The sequence below is a fragment of the Ambystoma mexicanum genome, chromosome 8 (genome assembly GCF_040938575.1).
Source record: "Ambystoma mexicanum isolate Mex_15411 chromosome 8, UKY_AmexF1_1, whole genome shotgun sequence".
Lineage (NCBI taxonomy): Eukaryota > Metazoa > Chordata > Amphibia > Caudata > Ambystomatidae > Ambystoma > Ambystoma mexicanum.
In genome coordinates, this window is record NC_090929.1 from 858,691,099 (window position 1) to 858,711,061 (window position 19,963).

At 43.0% G+C, this 19,963-nt stretch overlaps 1 protein-coding gene across 2 annotated transcripts in view; it reads left to right on the forward strand.

The window, feature by feature from the left end:
- The window catches only part of LOC138472520 (microsomal triglyceride transfer protein large subunit-like), a 1,457,683-nt gene that overhangs the window by 131,542 nt on the left and 1,306,178 nt on the right, over positions 1-19,963 (forward strand). For both annotated transcript variants that reach the window (XM_069610748.1, XM_069610747.1), the window contains one exon: positions 2,815-3,002. In XM_069610748.1, the coding sequence (XP_069466849.1) occupies positions 2,815-3,002 (188 nt within the window). The remainder of the gene's footprint in view (positions 1-2,814; positions 3,003-19,963) is intronic.

A 19,963-nucleotide genomic window follows, 5' to 3' on the forward strand; every position in this document is an offset into this window, starting at 1 on the left:
ACTAAATGCAACTCTTTACTGCCAGAGCCTCCAACCTATTCTGTTTGATCTTCTCAGACTGACAAGCAATTGCCTGTGCATTTGTCATGAGATGGTCACAGGGATCCTGCTCTCCCTGGTACAGGTATGGGGCACTGTGTTTACAGACATTCAATATAATCTCCCCCTACCTCCAAGAGTTGCACTTTTTGTATACACACAGCAAATAGTTGGTCTAGCCACAAAAAGATGACACAGAAGCCATAGAAACTGGATGCATGCATTGCATTGTCTTAACAAAAATAATTATACATCTTTTTATTTGCAACTTTGCAAACACCAAGTATTTAGTCTGGCCACAAAAAATGACAGGCTGGCTTACAGCTACTGAATATAATTCCTCAAAAAAATTATAATAATTTTCGACGCAAACAACACATGTCGGGTAGTTGGTTTTGGCACAAAAACACAACACACTAATATAGACACTGGATGCCCTTTATTGCCTAGAAATAATTCTAATGCTTTTTCATCACCACATTACAAGCAACAAGTATTTTTTCTTGGCATGAAAAAATGGCACAATATAATGCAGCCATATAATGTAATTTTCTTTCTGCTGCTGTGTTCAAACAATGGTGTACTACTCTTTTCCTTGACAATGACACCTGTGTTTATGCCCTACAAATAATGGTAAAAAAGCGGTTCTGTCCTATTTCAACATAACTATGCCTCAACTAAATCCTAATTTAATTATTTGACCACTCTCTAAACTAAATCCTATTTTATGTTTAACTCGCCCTCAACTAATGCCTAAATATTTTCTACCTATCCTCAACCTTTAGCTGAATTTCGTAACTGCTATGCAACATCCTGCCTATACCTACACAAGAATCTTGTTTTGAAATCTTATCATGAGTTCCCTTTTTCAACTGCTTTGTCCGAACCAGCCACACATTTCAGGAAAGCAGTTTTACAAGAAACTGCCAATGTTTGAGTGCTTAAGTTTATTGTTGAGAATGTGGTAACCAGTGATATTTTGGAACACAAATGACCGAAAACCCTTTTAAACAAATCCAAAATACTGAGTAAACACCAAAATAAATAAATATATATATATATATATATATATATATATATATATATATATATATATATATATATAATTTCAAAAAAGAAGTTATCGCACTTCTTCCAGAGTGAGACGGCACTCGTCAAGTTACAGCCATATGCCAGTTCGTAGAATTCCTTCAAATCAGCCCATCACACAACAACATGTGTATTTCTTATGTCCAGTTTTATTTAGGCATCAGTAGAAACAGATTTGCCTCGTACAACGCGTTTCGCAACGGTCCCGTTGCTTGATCACGTACAAAAGAACAGACAAACATCCAGCCATTAAATACAGGTACAAAAGTAAAAAACTCTATGGTTCTACTGAGTTTCTTTGTCCATTTTCACTTTCTACCATAGTTGAATTCTATGTTTTCCTTTGTTGAAAGCATTCGGCCATTTTGGAATGACTTTTATATTCACTACACCTTTAGTTTAAAACATCATTAGTGTGCATCTTATAATAATTTAGTTGTTTATGTATTCCATATATTTTCAGGAATGGGTATATCGGAGAAACTACTTTACTAATTTTAAAAAAGAGATATATAAAGTGCATAGTGCATAGAAAAATATATATAGTAGTTTTCCGGTGGAGAAAATTCTTATTATAATTTTCCTGTTTGTTGAGTTTACAAAAATATTTACTCATAAACAACTTTTATGCACTCCCTTGATTAGATAAAAAGGTGGAGAATAAGGTTAAACCAATAAAAGCCTTGATGTTGTCATTGTGTATAGAAGCTAAAGTGTATATATATATATATATATGTGTATATATATATATATAGTGCAGTAAGGGAAGTAAAACGGGTGAGGGTTGGTTCTAGACCTAGAGCAACAGGGGCTTGGCGGATTACCCCCCCACAAATATATATATAATATAATTCGATAGAAAATTTTCAGGGTTTGAAATTGATTCCATGAGCAGGAGCTAAAACTAACTTTTCCCATCCTCTATTATGGCTCTCCAGTGATGATTTTGTTGGCTCTAGCTAGCACAATTGCCTGCCCTTCCTTGATAATATGGAGTTTGACAAGGTAATGTTGAGTCTTTGAACGCAATGAGTGGCCTCAACTGACCTACTGCCAACAGTCACTTTAGCAGTCTGTTCTCTAAGATGGTGCATGTAGTTTGAGGTTTGCTGCCCTAAAGGCTTGGCACTAAATGCAGTTAGTGTGTCACATACTACGGACACTACAGAATCATTATTCTGATGAATTATAAGAATTACAGCAATTCTAGTTTTAGCAGCATGGTTTGTCCATTTTATATTGCTACTAAATCTGACCCTCAATCATTTTTGGATTACTGGTGGCATATTGTTAATGGGGGATAGACAAATGCATACTTATTCTTTTGCCATAGATCCTCTTCAACTTCATAGTAAGAGCCACTTTGGTGTGCCTCTACCTGGTCACTACTAAGGTATATGTTTTTGGTAATTAATCAATAGTTCGATCTTAGCCCGCCAACTGGCTTCTGTGTGATCATGCCACTAGTTACACACCACCGTAATGTATGTCACCCTTTCCTTTTTTAAGATTGCATATCTAATTTAAATTGATGCTCTTCATACTGTATCATTTTTAAAGTACTGTATGAATACATTAAATACAAGTTTTTATTTGTGCGTAAGTGTTGCTGATCATGAAGACTACTCAGTGTCTATCCCATGTGATCCTAAAGTCTAAGTATCAGTTTGCTTGTTTCTATTACAGGGCAATTTGTCCCACCATCCTTTCAACCTGGAGTTCTGCATCAGTACCACTACACACTGGACCTTCAGTTAGAGCATGTTTCCCAGCCAGCTATGCCAAAAGGCAGCCTGAAGGCTGACGCAGCTGTTCACGCCCATCTCTTGTGGAGAAACAGTAGCCATCCAGACGAACAGCTTGTACAAGTTCAGGTAAGTTATGGAACTCCATCCAAAAGAACGTTTATTGCTAATACCCCCAAAACAATTCTAATTTCACACTGGGAAATCAGAAACTCATTTTAAGCAAACTTGTATTAGCCATGAGATGACAAATGTTTCCTCTTTAGCTCTTTCCAACCATTCACTGTTAGTAGAATGTAACCCCAGCCTTATAGGCAGAACCCAATTTTTAGATTAAAATTGACTTTATTTAACACTAAAGTTCTCTCATGGGTCAAACTCCAAACATCAGATGTCAGAATAAGCACTTCTCAATGGTTCTAACTATGTGACGGTTTCATTTTTTAAATTTATTCTATTGTGATTTGGTTTTAAAATGTATTTAAACCTTTCACAAACTTGTTATCGAATGTTAAAGAAACTAGCATGAATTAAAAAAAACAAATCATCAATTTACACAAAAGAAAGAAAGAATCAAAGAAATCATAAAAGCACAATTGAGAACATATTTACTATCACCCACCCTTTAAGTAGGGCCAACCCAGATTGGATTGGGAGCCTAATCTCAAATACTTCCATACCTAGTTATGCTACCAGTGTTGCCCTTTATGGACGCCTTCACCAAGTATCCTGAATGTTTCTGAGAGGAACCCACATAAGGCTATAATTAACGAGACACTGCCCCACCACCCCCACATTAGACTTATACAAAACTACAAAACATTTCTCCTAACCAAATAGTATCTGGCAAAACCATTGCTTTTAAGGAATGGATTCTGTGTTGGTTAGATTCGAGCAGGAAAGGACTAGATGCTTCAGTGTCCCTGGGATGCACAAACACCTGCATAGTCCGCAATGTCGGGGACATGGCTCTTCAGGTTTCCAACTGTCCATACGTTCTAGTGCGGCAGCTGGTTTAGTCCAAAACACAAATCTAATCTACGCAATTATTCACAGGGGAAGAGGTAAAGGTATTTGGGGATATCCTCTCTCTTCCTCTGAAATGTAGAGTATTAATTATATGTAGTATAAGAGTCCAGGGAGCTCGATCATTTTGGACCACTCGATAGAAAAAAGCTTCTGTTTGGTCTAGACCTCTTGAGCAGATTGTATTTCATGAAGGAGTTTAATCATACTGGCTTTGAAAGTAGTAAAAGAGTGCAGCGAATTGTCAACTAGAGTGTTCCCCAAATCAATGTACAAAGAGTTAGCTGGAGGCATAAGTAGTTAGTTGTTTCCAGTGGATCCTGGATTGAAGGGAAATCAACCCCAATTTAGGTCTAACTAAAGTGTTGGGTGATTGATTCAAATATTTCTAGCGTCTTCTTCCAGATCACTCCCCGCAAGGTGTTCAAGTAGGGGCCCATATCTGCTGTTGACATGTCTAGGCCATATAAGATAACTGGTTCCACTTTAGCTAGCAATACATAGTTTTCATCCTATTTTTGGTGGTGAAGACTACAATTTTAGATGTATTGCTGTTTACAAACAAGTTGTTTGCTCTGGCACAGTTAAAGAATAGGTCTAGCTTTTGCTTTAGGCCGATAGGGGTCTTATCAAAGACCACCAAATTGTCTGCGAAAGCTAGCCAATTCAATTTTAAGTGTTCCAACTTAATGGGAAAAGTAGTACCTTGTGCCCAGATGTTGTCTATATCGTATATGTATGCATTGAAGAGGGCAGGGGCCAAGACACAACCCTGTCTTAAACCGACAAATGTTTTTATCGTCCTGATACTATGCCCTCCCCAATCAGCCTGATCGTTATTGTGGAATCATTTATGCATACCAGCCAGCAGTTGTATCCATTTCAAAGGCACTGGCCAGGCCCATAATTTATTCCACAAGGTGGCTCTGTTGATCCTAACGAAGGGAACACCCACTTCATGTCAATAGAGGCCAAATAGCTAGTCCCAGTGGACCCTCTCTTGACTGCCACCTGAAGATGGCCCTTGATGGTGGCATTTAAGGCTGTGCCCATACGTGGTCGACGCCACCTGAAAGCGGGAGCCAACACCTAGATGCTTAAAAGAGCTATTTAAATCCCTTAATAAGAGTGACGAGAAGATTTTACTAGTTGCATCTAGGAGTAGTTGTTAGGATCACTTAATTCGCCCTTTTCTATAGATGGAAATTGTTATGTACTCATGCCAGGTTTGGGGAAAACGATGGGTAGAGAAGATGAACCCAAAGAGCGTCTTCAATGGGCAAACCCACGCTTGTGACCATTCCGTTATTAAGTTAACACGTTTGAGTACTTTCCCCATCACACACGGTCTCCGTGGTACTCTGTGGGACTTTTTTCTATCCGTCTCTGGTTGTTGCTGGGATACAACAATTTCAGTTAATCTTGCGGTTCCTGTCGACTTTGCTGTCTATTCGCACACCAGCTGTAGTATATAGTAGTAGAACTTGTCCCCTTAAGACTAAGGCAACTATATTTGCTTTCCCCATTTTCTATAGCTTGTTTATGAGTGCTATGTCACCTTCCTATTCTAGAGTCGTGGCCTTTCCTAAACTTTTGTACTGCTGCTCTGGTGCTGCATCTCCTCTATGCAATGCCATTTGCTCATTCTTCACATTGTGCGCTTGACCACTTCAGATCAGTGTCTCAGCACTACCTCTTGACATGGGCCAAGCATGCCCTCTTGCACCTTCGTAGCCCTGCTAGCTATGGCCTTCCTAGACCCCAGATGTTTTGCAACCAACCTCCTCCAGGCTTCTCTATCCCTCTTGCCTCCAATCTCCAACTTTCTCTATTCTTCCATTAAACCCCTTTCTTATACTCCAGCTTGCTCCACACTTTTGCCGCCAGCTCCTACCATAGCACTTAGACCCCTCCTACAGGTTTGGCTTTCTTTGAGAGTCTGCACACAAATGGTAGAGTGTCTGTGGTTGGCTGCACGTAATTGATTCACCTGTGTTTGCTTTGGAACTTGGACCAAGCACCTAATGGCGGGACTGTTACCATGGGATTGATTTTAACAAATCATGGGGATGATGCCGCTCCAGGCTGTTCAGAGCATTCTTTTTGTTGGCCAGTGGGATGGCCTATGAATGGTAAGCAAGTAAAAACATTTTTTTTTAATGTGGCAGTGTTTCCATGCGTGTGCTACCTGGGCTCACGCTGCAGAGAAATGAAGTCCGGGTCTGTTTCTGAACTGGAAGCACTGTGCTATTGTTATAGCCAAGTGAGGTGTGCCTCTAATGTTTGAGGGGATTTGCTGAGTGAAGGCATATTCCTCTGATGTCTGAGCGGAGGTTTGATACCAGTGCCAACAGAATTACATTTCTTTTCTGCATTGTTTTATTTTGCTTGCAAATTTCTGTTCTGTCAAATGTGCAGTGTTTACACATTCCTCTGCTCCAGGTATACAAAAAGTACTTCTTTTTGGAAATGAGGAGATCATTGCATTACCGATTCCATATAGTTTCATCTCCTCGGGTGAAGGAAATTTCCCCTTGAAAGGGAAAGTGTCCTTATGTGACTCTTGAAGGTCCTCTGTTTTAGGACGGAGAATAAATGTGAGTAACCACGTGAAAATTACCATACCGCCCATCATCAACTACTTCTGGGAGGCGTCATGCCTTCCTGTTCATCCAAATAATGTCTAAAGCAGGGGAAAGACACAAAATTGATTACTTTAAAGGTTACAGAGTTTGGTTAGGTGCCAAGTTTTGGGCAATTGTTTACTGGATCATATATTCTCCTGCTCCCAAATTGTCAGACCGTTTCTGAAGTGTTTTCCGCCACCCAATTCTAAAGATACATTTTAAAAATAACTTGGTGGGTAGGTTTGATCAGATTTTTAAGTTGATGATTTGCACCAGGAACTGAATTGGATGACCTGAATGATCAGAGGTACATATTTCAAGTTACTAGCTGTTAGATAGGCTTAGAATGTGACTTCCATCTCCAAATCGATGCATCCATACACCACACAATTTCGAAATCGCGAACGGCTAGTGGATATTGTGAGGCAAAGATATCTTAACCATCAAACTGTATGCAATGTGTTCTTGCAGGGTGGAACCTTTGTAAGTATATCATTTGCTAATGTACAGGAATTGCATTCATCTGGGAGAGTTAATCTGTAGATTGTTGGAAACTAGCAGTATCCATTGTAGGGCAATTGTAGCACCCTTAAAGTAATAGAATAATTTTTCACAGGCCAGAAGGGCATTTAAGGGCAGGGGTTTTGAAATGTAACATGTTCTGGCTCTAAAACTGATTTCTAATAAATGTTTGACAAATCTTCTTTACCTAGAAGTAAAGCCGCTCCAAAGTCCATGCTAAATGTTGCTGTGGTTAAATTCACCTACTAGTGGTGTATATATGCAAGTCCTGGTATGTACTCCTGCTGGATCCTTTGGCATTTCCTCTCTCTGAATCAAAAACTTTAGAGTTGAGTAATACATCCTTTAACCACGGCAGTTATTGTCTGTGCCATGCTACATGCGTGTTAAAGCTACATCAGAACAGAAAGGGGTAATGGTGTTGGGAACGAGTAGAGGGAGGTGACACGAGATTAGGGGCGGTTGGAAGAATGCATTCGACATAACCCTTTCAGAGCTAGTTATCATATTCGAAATGCAGGCAAAAATGAGCTTATTTGAAGGAGAAATGAATAGACTATCATCCCTGGAAGGCCTTTTTGGAACTGGTCGTGTTCCCATAACTTTTTCAGAACGAAAAGTGTGACTATTTTAGCCTTGGGTCCAGGGACAGATAGTTGTGTGAGCTTTGGGCTTAGTACTCCCAATTTTTCTCTGTATTCTTGTTCTTTCTTCTTTCAGGGACATCTTCCCGTGTTGCCAGATGACAAGTTCTGTGATGCTTTGTAGTGAACCCCCACCTTCGCTAGGCACTTGGGTTCAGAAGTGACTATCCTTGGTGGTTGATGCTGAGTAGTTTCAAAGCAATCTTCCGTTCCAAGTGGAGCCATTGGAGGGTTTTTAATGCTGCTGTGATGTGGTGGTGTCCGTTAAGGCCTGCAACATTTTCAAACTGTACGCTGTTGCAGTAATGAGAGCTATGTCATTAGTGTTTTAGGGTGGCAGTATTGCAGTGGTTTGTGCAAGCATTCTCCGAAGCTCTTAAGATATCAGCCTTCAGTCTCTAGTCCAAGAAGGGAAGATTTTTTTTTTTCACTGAGGTATGAAAGTTAGCATTCATTGAGGGTGATGAACACAGTTCTTGCTTTTGTCTTGGCACACCAAGGTTTGAGTCAGTTGAATGGTAAATTGCTGGGGATGGTTGCAGCAAAGTGCAGTATTTCAGTTTGTGTTGCTTTCATACAAAGCCAACTGCTCGGCATCCTCTCTTGAAATTCTGTTAGGCATGTTATGTCTTGGTTCCATTCTCTAGGTAGACTATATATACACTGACAGAAGGACGCTTGGCGTCTTATAGTGTAAGTAGTTTCTGTGAAAATCTGTTATATTTGGGCTTGAGGCGCATTATGGCACGATCAGTGACAATTACTTTTATTTTACTGTAGCTTATGATAACGCTCTGCCCTCTGCGATCTGTTACTGTTTTTACCGTTCAGGTATTATGCACAGGGACATTCTTTTAACTTTTTAAACAATTTTTGGCAAGCGCTTATCACTTTGTAACTTTGTTTAGATTGGCTCATTGTTAGGATCACGTTTGGCGGCGGTGTAGTACTGTGGTGTTCTTCTAATGTGTTTAACTTTGAGAGGTTTACTTTGTGGCTGTGTATGGTTACATATTGGTTGACCTAGTGTGTAGGAGGAGTATTGGCACACAGTGGTGGTTTGGTGAAATGATTGGCTGTTGGTTCTCCAGTTACTTATTTTTGGTTTTTACTAATGCAGCATGCTCTGTTCTTCATTACAACACGAAAAATTACTTTTGATTGAGGTTATTATTGGCCTTTAATTTTCATTTGTTTTCATCTGTCTGCAATTAATAAAGCTCATGCATGTTTTCATTAAACCTAATTGACATGTATGTCGCAAGCATATGTGGAATTATATTTGAAAGTAACTCTGACTGAGTATCTTTATTTGACATTGTTCTGCTGATTTCTTGCTCTTAAGAATGGGTATATCTAGAAACACGTCAAGTTCATTAAAAAATATTCTTTTTTTGACGGCCACATTTTGTTCTTTTACTTATTTTGAACTTATTACATATATTGTGAATTCTTGACTGTATTCACACTATATTGGTATGTGTAGGACTGCATTGTCTGTATTCAGCACACTTCACATTTGTTCATTGTTAATTACTAACCTTCGTGCCAGGGTTGTTTTTTCTCACACGCACCCTACAATTCTTGAGTACCTTCATGCCTGTGGTTTATATTCATGAGACAATAGCTTGACAATTGCACACCTTTAGAAAGTCATAACATCCATTGAAGTGCGTGGGCAGTGGTTTCATGTATATGTTAAACAGGATAACTGCTTAATATATAGAATCAAAAAGATTGAATATTCTAAATATTAAAGTCTAAAGTCAAAAAAACAACCTCTCAAATTCAATAATTATGATTTGTTGGGTTGGTGCTTGGTGTGGTGGGTAAGTGAGCACAGGAATTGCTTCCTGTTTTAAGAGGTTGTTTTATATAGCTTCAGAAATGTAGATTTTTGGTGAACCATTATGAGTTTATTTCTAATTTTGCCCGTAAACATACTAAAGAGCAATTTCATTATTTGAGATTTCATCTTTTTTGGCAATAAAAAAAAAAGAAACGCATCTTTTTCCCATAGTGGCAGAGCTGATAGTTTTGGGACTCTGCAGGCTGTTGGTTAGGGATGTTTGAGATAAATCACAATTTTCATTTTTACCCATCTAACTTCAGCCAAATCTGCTAGAGCTTGGATTGATCATCAAACGTTTCCTGCCTTAAATCACAAGTGGGCAGAATATCAGTTCACAAAAGTTCTAGGCCTGAGGGAAAGATACAATACATTGATGATATCACGGCAAGTAATGTCAAATGCCCTTTGATCCTGGTGGAAAGAAAAATGCGATTTCACCGATGTAAAACAATGTTTAATTCTGTTTATGAATATTTATTAACTAGTAACTTAGGTGGGTAAAAAAACTATTTTAGTTACCAAATACATTTTAACTAGGGTGCTGCCTTAACGTTTGAGTTATCCATAGCAGCAACTGCTCTTCTCAGACAGGGAGTCATCCTGCACTTAGCAAGTTCAAATCCTGTGACGGAGCTGATTTAACCTTTTACACGTCTGATGATGATAATGCCCAATTTATTAGCACTCGGTTGCTGTAGGATACTACAGGAATCCAGAAAATAGCACTAAATAAGAAAAAATATATGGTTATATCAATGGTCGCGTTTACGATAGGACAGCGGAACACTCTGAATCATTAGTGTCCAGGGGCACTGCTGTTGCATGCCAAGTTCAATACTAAATGCCTCAGAAATTCCCATTAATGCAGTAAAGGAATTTCATATCTGGAAGAGTCCTATGTACCGTACTACTTATGTGTGAAGCAGCCGTCCCTCGGTAGTGGCACCAACATGCCTATTTCAGCCCCCCAACCTCCTGGGTGTTTCACACTCTTGCTCACACACTTGATCTCCACCAACCCCCTTGCCCTTACCTTTGCACCCACTGCTCTTTGCTCTGATGCAGGGTGCTCTGCCTTTTGGAACACAAGGAATGGTAGACCTGTGCTTCCTATTTTTCAGTTGAGCATATGCCTCACACGGAACCAACTTCTGCAAAGGATTGTCCCTCCCTCAGAGCATTGCCAGCTAATAGGAAGCAAATTGGAATCTGCATAGGGGCTTTAGGAGGCCGAAGGGATGGTATCTACCAAAGGTAAACCGGCTCTGTTCAGCCCTCTCTTTAATTTTGGTGAAGCTGCCTCTGCAATTCGTGAACCGGATCACAGAGATGCCACCAGGTGTATCACCAGATACATCTAGCAACCACCAAATGGTGCCTTTTTCCTCATGCTTTCTGATATAATTTATAACGCATCTGGCTATATGTAATGGCTTCAAAGTGTTGTAGGGAGCATGGCCCTTCGGCAGATCATGGTCTGTAGAGACGAGAGGGAGAGCAATGCAATGCATGGATCAGCAGTTGTAGTTTTAGACACTATACAGAAAGCAGAAATGTCTAGTGTGGACACAGCCGAAGAGTGGAAAGGGACGAGGCAAAGTCGGTTTTGAAGATGAGAGATTAGGTGATAGCTAGACTGGATTTTCTTTTTTTTTTAATGAAACTCGGTTGTAATGCTACAGGGTGCAGCACTAGAAGTGGAAAGTAGCGGCAAATAAATGTCTAGGAAACCCCTAGGGCAATTGTGTACAGTTGAGGGCACTGCTATAATTTACATGCATGTACATGTATACAGTAAATACTATGGACATGATGCTTGCCCTTATAATTATGATCTCATTCATAGTGACATCATCAACTCAAATCAATGAGTCGCAGAAAAGAAGATCTTAAGTCCCCAACAAACCGGTTTTAGAACAGGATGTGGAACAACTGATAGTATATGGGCACTACGCCTGCTGGGGGCAAAAGCAAGTCGTAGAGGGTACAGCTGCCGCTATCTTTGTTTCGTAGATTTCACCTACGCCTTCTATAGTGTAAATCGAGGGAGGCTGTGGGAAAAATTGAGAAAATGGGGCATTGATCCAGACTGGTTATATTTTATTAAGGCCTTGTATACAGATACTAATTGGTAGTCAGAACATCAAAGGAGGGAGCGATAACTGGATCCAACAGGACAAATGTGGGCCTGAAACAAGGTTGCATCCTTGCGCCTGCTCTATGCATTCTGTGTGTGTTTGTGTGGAAAATAGGAGACAAGGAGGAGCTTTGGGGGACTCCACAACTGAGGTGACCGGGGAGCCGAGAGAAAGGGGGGCAAATATACAAACAAAGTTTAAGAACAGGTTTATTTGGGGGGAATGTGGTTGCACAATTTCTATTACTTTACTTACTACACATGATAGATTGTTTTCATTAGCCCAATTGTCTGTATTAATAATGTACATTTTTTGGGAATAACAAAACCCTTGAAATTCAAAGAAAACTTTAGTTGCAGAACGTTAAAGTGAGTACTTAATGCAACAAAACCCCTGAAATTCAGCTAAAGCCACCTCAACGTCACGCAGCCTGTGACCACCATCTTGACATCACAGATCATATCACTGATGACATCACTAATTACATTACAACAGTAACTTCCACTAAGCAAGGTCAGTGTGCATGGACAAATTTATTTTAACACATTAATGGGTACTAGTCATGGACTTCAGTTATGGACAGTGGTCACAACCTTCACTCATGTGTAACTGAACATTTTAAAACACTAACAGGCTACCAACCATAGACTCTGGCCTTGACCAGTGGATACCTCTTTCAACCGTGTCCATATACACTGTATGTCCATGTATTATATACACTGATGAGGCACTAGCCATGGACTTTAGCACAATACTGGTGAGCAGCCACAATCTTTGGCTGTGCCCACTATATATTCTAACATATAAATGGACCACTAGCCATGGCCTTCGACCTTGAGCAGTTTCTACATCTTTTTGTCATGTCCACAATATATTTTAAAATAATAAAATGCAATAAGCGATGGACTTTGGTCAGGCCCACTGTGTATTATACAACACTAACCATCCAGTAGCCATGGTCTTCAACACAATACAAGCCAGTGGCCACGGCCTATGACTTTGCAGACTGTATATTCTAACATATTAATGGACACTAGCTATGGCCTATAGCCATGTCCACGGACTACAGCTTTCAGCGTTGCCCACTGTATATTTTAGAACAGTGATGGGCTAATGGGCATGGCTTTTAACCATGCACATTGGCATGCCTCGAAAAATCTTTAAAACCTGCTAGTCCTGCAGATTGAGTAACTTAGTATATCTATTCGACCTACGAGAAATGTTCTTTCCCTCCATCGTGATATCGAAGCGTTGCTTCGATCCAACACACCATCTCCCTCTGTTCCTACTCCTCAAACTTTTATTTCTCACTTTGCCTCTGTTCCTAATGCCAGTGTTGTTGTTCTAGTATCTAATGCTCACCCATCGGCTTCCCCCACTGATCCACTCCCTTCGGCAATCATTTCTAAGGGCTGTCCTCTTCTTATACCTTATCTTGTTTCTTTCTTTAACATCTGTCTCACTACGTCCATTTATTGCCTCCACTTTCCGTTCTATCTCTCTTCTATCCTATCTTTCTAAACTCTTGGAGCATCTTGTCTACACTTGCATTTCTGTTTTTGTCATTGATTCTTTTCTGCTTCCTCATTTTCAATCTGGCTTTCGTCCTCTTCACTCTACTGAAACTGCCGTTCTAAACTCACTTCTTTCCTCGCTATTATATGCACTCTTCTTTTCTTGTTGTCTGAGATCTCTCTGCTGCTTTCAACACGGTAGATCATGCTCCACTCCTAACATCACTTTCATCTTTTGGTATTCAAGGTTCTGTCTGTCCTGGTTCAAGTCTTACCTCTCCAACCAAACTTTCTCGGTCTCTTGGGCGGACAAGTCCTCTTTACCCTTTTCACTTGAACATGGGTTGCCTCAAGGGTCAGTCCTAGCCCCCTTCCTCTTTTCCTTATAGACCTCACATCTTGCTGCTATTATCTCTTCTTTCGGTCTATCACACCATTTCTACGCAGATGACACTCAACTATTTCTTTCTCTTTCCACCTTTTTCCCTGATATTTACTGCACACTCAGCTTGTCTTGTCTTGAATGTCTTTCCATTTTCTCACTCTTAATGCTGGGAAAACTGAAGTTCTGTTCTTTCCTGCTAATACCATTCCCCTGCATCCATTTCTATCTGTTCCACCATCTAAGCTTTTTAAGCTTTCAACCTCAACTACAACTCGTAACCTTGGTCTGCACTTCGACTCAAATCTTTCTTTCTCTCACCACATCTTTCTTACTTCCCGTTCTTGCCTTTTCCACCTTTATAAGATCCGTAAAGCACACCCACTTCTCACTTTTCAAGCGTCTAAACTTCTAATCTCTTCTCTGATTTTCTCCCGACTATTCTACTGTTCTTCTATTCTGTTTGGTCTTCTCAGATATCGCTTGGACCCTCTAAACTCAGTCTTTTCAATTCGTCTATTGTTGTCTTCCCTACCGCGACACTATCCCCTCGTCTGTTGCAACACTTCATTGCCTACCAATGGCTACCTTTTCACTCTCAAATAAAGTTTTTAAATCTCTTTATGGTCTTGCTCCTAACTATCTCACTGAACTCATATCTTTCTATGCTACATCTCGCTCTTTGTGGTCCGCTGCCCATTTTAGACCTTTGGTTCCTCGTCCTCCCTGTGCTCAGTCTCATTTCCGATCCTTTGAACTTCTTGCTCCTCTCCACTGGATTGCTCTTCCACTCTTTCTCTGCAGTAATAACTCTCTACTCTGTCTTATGTGGTTCTCTCAATACACACTTACTTCTACACCCTTGAGTGATTGTAATCTGGTTTCAATTGTCCATTCAATTTTATTGTACCTTGTTCTAATTTTTATTGTACAGCGCTTTGGCTTAAGGCGCTGTATAAAAGACCAATAAGATACAAAATACAAATGCACTCGACCCATGAAGTGGATGTTTTTTCTTTAATTGAAGAACATGGTGACGCACAACGACACACTACCAGCACTGTCAATGTGCCTTTCACAGCAATGCAAGCAAGTGACAGTTGACATTATTTAATATTGTAATGGTTCCCGTGCAGGTGACTCAAGGGTGGTGCCACTTGGGTAACTGAAGCAAGATTCAGAAATCTAAAAAGCCCTGAGGCTCACAGCACGGATGCACTGAAGTTGTGTGTCATACTGTTCTATAGCATTTAATGCTGGATTGCTCCTGTTTATAAGCACTGCGCTAGCAGGTATTTTTACTCCATTTTATGGAACCCCATTTATCAAACTCAGAAGGATGAAAAATGCTGTCAGACTAGTTGCAGTATTCCAACCTGCGGTCGCTTAGTCCTCCGTCTATGCCGGAACGTCTGGGATTTGTCTCCTGTTCTTCATGTGAACATCGCTTTGCTAGGGCGGACGCCCATTCTCTCTGCTTGGAGTGTCTGGGCCCGGACCATCGTTGGGATTTGTGTTTCTACTGCGACTTACTCTCAGTCCAGGCACTCCAGCGTCGTCGTCTTCTTTGGTGGGAGGAAGTCTTTCAGCGCGTTCCTCCACCTCATTTTCAGCTTTTCATCGATGAAAAGAAGAGACGCCCGGTAAATTCCTTACTTTTTAGCGCTACACGGCCTGGGGATTCCTTCTCAGGGTCTTCTAGGTCCGGGAGGGGCTTGAGCAACTCTGCTACCAGGGTTTCCCCTGAGGTGCCTCACAGGCCTAACAGGCGTACCAGAGTTTTCTCTGAGTGTTCCCACGACGGACCTGCCAAAACCAGACCATGCTCCGAGGTTCACCTGTCAGTTGCTAAACTTCAGCCCAGTTAATCTGTGGCTTTGGATACAGGGGTTCGCTGTGAGGTCCCCGTTTCTGGAGCTTTCTGTACCAAGCTGGGAACCTTCTTTTTGGGGCTGAGCAGCCGTTCCCACATCAAGTGGACAGTAAAAATCTGTTTGGCCCTTCTTATGACTGGCACACTCGGATGCCGGTGGCTCATACTGTCTCTCTTCATCCTGCTTCTGCTCCACTGGTCAATGTGGACCCGGTTGGTGGTGGGCCTTCCTGGCAACCATCCTCATTGCGTTTGTGGCGGTATGCCCCGTATTAGCGGCCTCTGCCCGCCCCAGCTCCTAAACCTTCATCAGAGGATGCTTTTTTCGGTAAATTTCAGAGGCTCATGCAATCTGACCCCAATTCTCGCGCCTTGAAACACTTGTGTATAGGCGCGTTATGCCATATCATATCATATCATGAAGGAGTATTTTAAGGGTCTTTTCAAGGAAATCTACCCTGAACCCCCTGTTCCACCTTCCACCCCAGCAGTTCCGACAGCTCGTGCGGTGGTGCCACCTCTTCCTCTTGGCCCGCTGTAAAGACTGGAGGGGGGTGTCTGTACTTCTGCTCTCTATATGATAGAGGAGAGGCACAGAGGACCCCAGCCAAGATTCTCTATTGGTACGTGGTCGAGCAATCAAGGCCTAGCTTCTCAGGAGGTGATGCAGGCTGGTTCTTAAGTACAGTGTAGTCCCCCATCCCCCACAAAGGGAATGTCCACACACTGTATTACTGAAAACAGTCTTTATATAATTAATATTCAAAGGTATGTACACTATCACAATAACTCACTTTGTACTCAGAAGTCAACAATGGCAAATATATACAATTCTAAAGTGGTACCACCAATATTATCAGATCTCTTTAAAGTGCATCAACTATACTGTTAAAATGTCACACAGATCCTTAAAAAGGGAACCAGCAATAGAGAGAGGAGGGAAAGCAAGATGGTTGAAATGATAGGCAGAATACTGAGTCAGTTACCTAAACACACTTCTGTGTGGAGATTCCCCCCCCACCTGGGCAACCTGTAAAATAAATAATCTTATTTCCTCCTATAATGTTTTTACCCCCCCAATGTACCTGGTGGAGCAGAGTTCTTCGAAGAAGCGTCGATGGATCCTTCTTGAGTGACCCTCTTTCAAGCAGGAGTCGCGGATTGTCGAGAGGCGTCGGAGAAAGTGAACTTGGCGTCGATGAGAAGTTCGAGGGTGCCGAGACCACGGCGTCGATCCAGGCGGTGCTCGTCGGCGACGTCATGTGAGGATGAGGTGTGCGGGGCACCTCGGCGTTTGATAGATCTGGACCGCAAAGAGTTTCAGAACTGTGGCCCAGCAAGGGCGTCGAGTCATCGAAGTCTTTGTGGCCTTCAGGTGGTGGGAAACCCACCGGCGGATTCTCCTCGGCGCGTCTGCGGCCTTGACTTTCTCCGGCAGGATAAAGCGGTCATCAGTGCGGACAAGGGAGTCCTTTGATTCAAATGTTCTTAGGCAAAGGAGCGGGCGGCTCCGGTTGTCGGCGGCACGGCATCAAGCGGACCCCGCGTCTTGGCAACACAACTTCGACGGGCCTCCAGCGGTTACACAAACCTGCGAACCCTGGTCGATGGCAATGGACTTCAACAGCGGCGAAGTCCTGGTGCTTCACCTCGTTCTCCGTCTCCGGTCGGCAGCCTTTCGAGGGTCCGACTTCAAGGGAGCTTCGGCAAAGGTTAGCGGTGCTCGATGGTCCCTCGGAGCATGGGAAGAGGGCGCCTTACCAGGTCCTCTCTCGGATCAGTCTTCGACGAATTTGGCAGCTTTCAGATCAGGTCAAAGCAAATGCAACAGCAAGTCTTCTTCTTCCAGCTGGGCATCGAGGATCAGCAGTTCCAGTTAGTCTTCAAGTGTAGACACAGCTTCTGAACAATTTCCACTGGTGAGAGGTCCCCAGATATACTATCCTGTCTCTCATCCACACTGCTGGGTCACACTCAGCAGCCAATCATTCAGAAGGGCATTCATGCAGTCAGTCAGCCAATCAGGCACACAGTGCATTCAGGCCATCCTCCTCCCTCTCAGACTCTCACAACATGAAATGTGGATTGGGACGAGTACCCAGCCATTCAACACTACACACTGCATTCAGGCCAGTTTCGGGCAGGGCTGTCTCAGTCTTTGTCTTTCATACCAGAAACCAGACGGCCACAACAAGAAGTGCATATTGGTCACACACTCCATTCACCCAGGTCCCACCCACAGGGTGTACCCACAACATACAGTCACTGGGAAGGCTCCAGCCAGTCTGGACTGAACTTCACAACAACACCATATATGGAACTTCCACCCACAGTCCATCAGGGGGAAGGGACAGAGTCAGGGCTTCCCAGGACTTTGGGAAAACAAGGTAACAGGCAATAGAAAGAAAGCAAGAGGCCACAGGGGGCCATCCTGTTTTCTATCAGGAATCAACTTATTCCCATGGCAGGGCCTGGGTATCCCAAAATGTAGGATACTCCGAGCACCTGTCAAATTCAGCATGGAGCTGCCACCAGCCTATACCCTGCTCTGTGGGCCACCCACAGGTGCAAAAAAACATACACTAGGGGCACAGGGTTGTACCCCCACCCATGGGTGCCATAAGGGTATCCCATGGGTCTGTACACCAAACCAAAAACAGGAAGAGCTGCACTGCCAGGAGTCCCACATGGACTCCTGGGCAGAAAATAATACAGAACACAATGAAAAAGGACTACAGGACAAGGACAGGGAGGCCCTGTCCCTCCAATGCATTTCCAGCATCACACCCGCCTCAAGCTCTTCGTCCCCTACCTCTGCTGTCTCCCATAGAGAAGACCCAGAAAGAGCGGGAAAGCACTTTAAAACCTGAGACAGTCCCACTGTCTGCTACCGATTCACTGGATGACCCTCAAGCAGATCAGGATAGCGATTAGCAGACCCGCTCTGTCAGAGCATTCCATGCCCGGGTACTGGATATGATGGCCCTCCTTGACATTCCAGTACCGTAGGCCCCCACACCACAGGAGGGTGTGCTTTTGGGAGCGTTCACCCTGTCACCACAAGAGCGCACTGGCCTGTTCCTCCAGAAAGACATTTTGGCGGAGGCCTGTAAGGTCTTGGATAAGCCCCACACCGGGCTATACTTAAATAAAAGAATTGACGCATGTTACAGGTTCCACACCTCTGAGGAGGTAGCCTTGGCGTCTTGTCCGCTCCCTTCCTCGACTGTGGTAGCTTCGGCCACACTTCAATCCAAGCCGGCCTCTGCGACCTCGACGGCTGCGGCTCAGATTCTGTCCAAGGAAGACCAGATTCTCGACTCTTGGGCAAGAAAGTCTTTGCCAACTCAGCACTTCAACTTTTTCAAGCAAATACCGAGCTCATCCTGGCAGCAGCTAATCTGAGGCTGTGGAAGGAGTTGGCTGATTTCCAGGAGTGTATTCCTGCGGATAGTCTAGACGACTTTACAGCCGGTTTGTCGGACACCAGGGTGTTGGCACAAGATCTGCTGGAAGCTGCGGCACACCATGTAGATACCTCAGCTCAAGGCCTCATGGTGGGAATTGACACCTCCTGCCACACATGGCTCCATGCGACAAAGTTTTCAAAGGAGGTGCAAGACAAAGTACTGGACCTTCCATTCAATGGCAAGGAATTGTTTCATTCTTCTATGGATGAGGAACTTACAAAGACCAAGAAGAGCACACAAACCTCCAAATCTTTGTTGGTCCTGGCTAAGGTCCCAGCTAAATCCCCTTATACACAGAGGTCAGAGTCTCAGTCTCGATCCTTCTCCAGCTTCAGGGGGTTTCAGGACCGCCAGGCGCGCAGAACTGAATCTCCGATTGGTGGTACCCGTACCCGTCATAAACAACATGGCCGGTTTTTCTCTCGCCCATCAGCCTCCTCTCCTGGGACAGGTAGTCTCCCTGCCAACAAATCTGCTAAATTATATTTTTTGTCGGTCGCACGAGACTCCGGTGGGAGGACCAATCTCGTCTCATCAGGCATGGCAGACCATCATCAAAAAACGGTCGGTTTTGTCCATCACTCGGGCGGACCTTCGCTTGCCCCTCCCTGCTACCCCACCATTCAATCCTCCCTTCCAACAGATCGGGACACCCTCCCTCAGAGCCGAGGTTCAGCAACTTCTAGACCTTAAGGCGGTGGAACCTGTTCCCTTTGGGGAGCAAGGGGAGGGCTTCTACTCTCATCTGTGCAGTGTCCAAACCCAACCAGGCTGGCCTGCGCACTATCCTCACACTTTCCCAGTTCAATCTTTCTCTTGCGCAAGAGAAATTCAAGATGATCACACCCTGCCAAATAAAGTCCTCTCTTCGGAAGGGCGACTGGCTAAGTGTAGTGGACCTTCAGGATGCGTATATGCACATCCTGATATGGAGGCTGCATTAAAAATATCTGTGGTTCTCCCTGGGAGTGGAGCATTTCCAGTTCTGTGTACTGCCGTTTGGTCTCAGCTCGGCGCTGCGTGTCTTTACGAAGATATATGT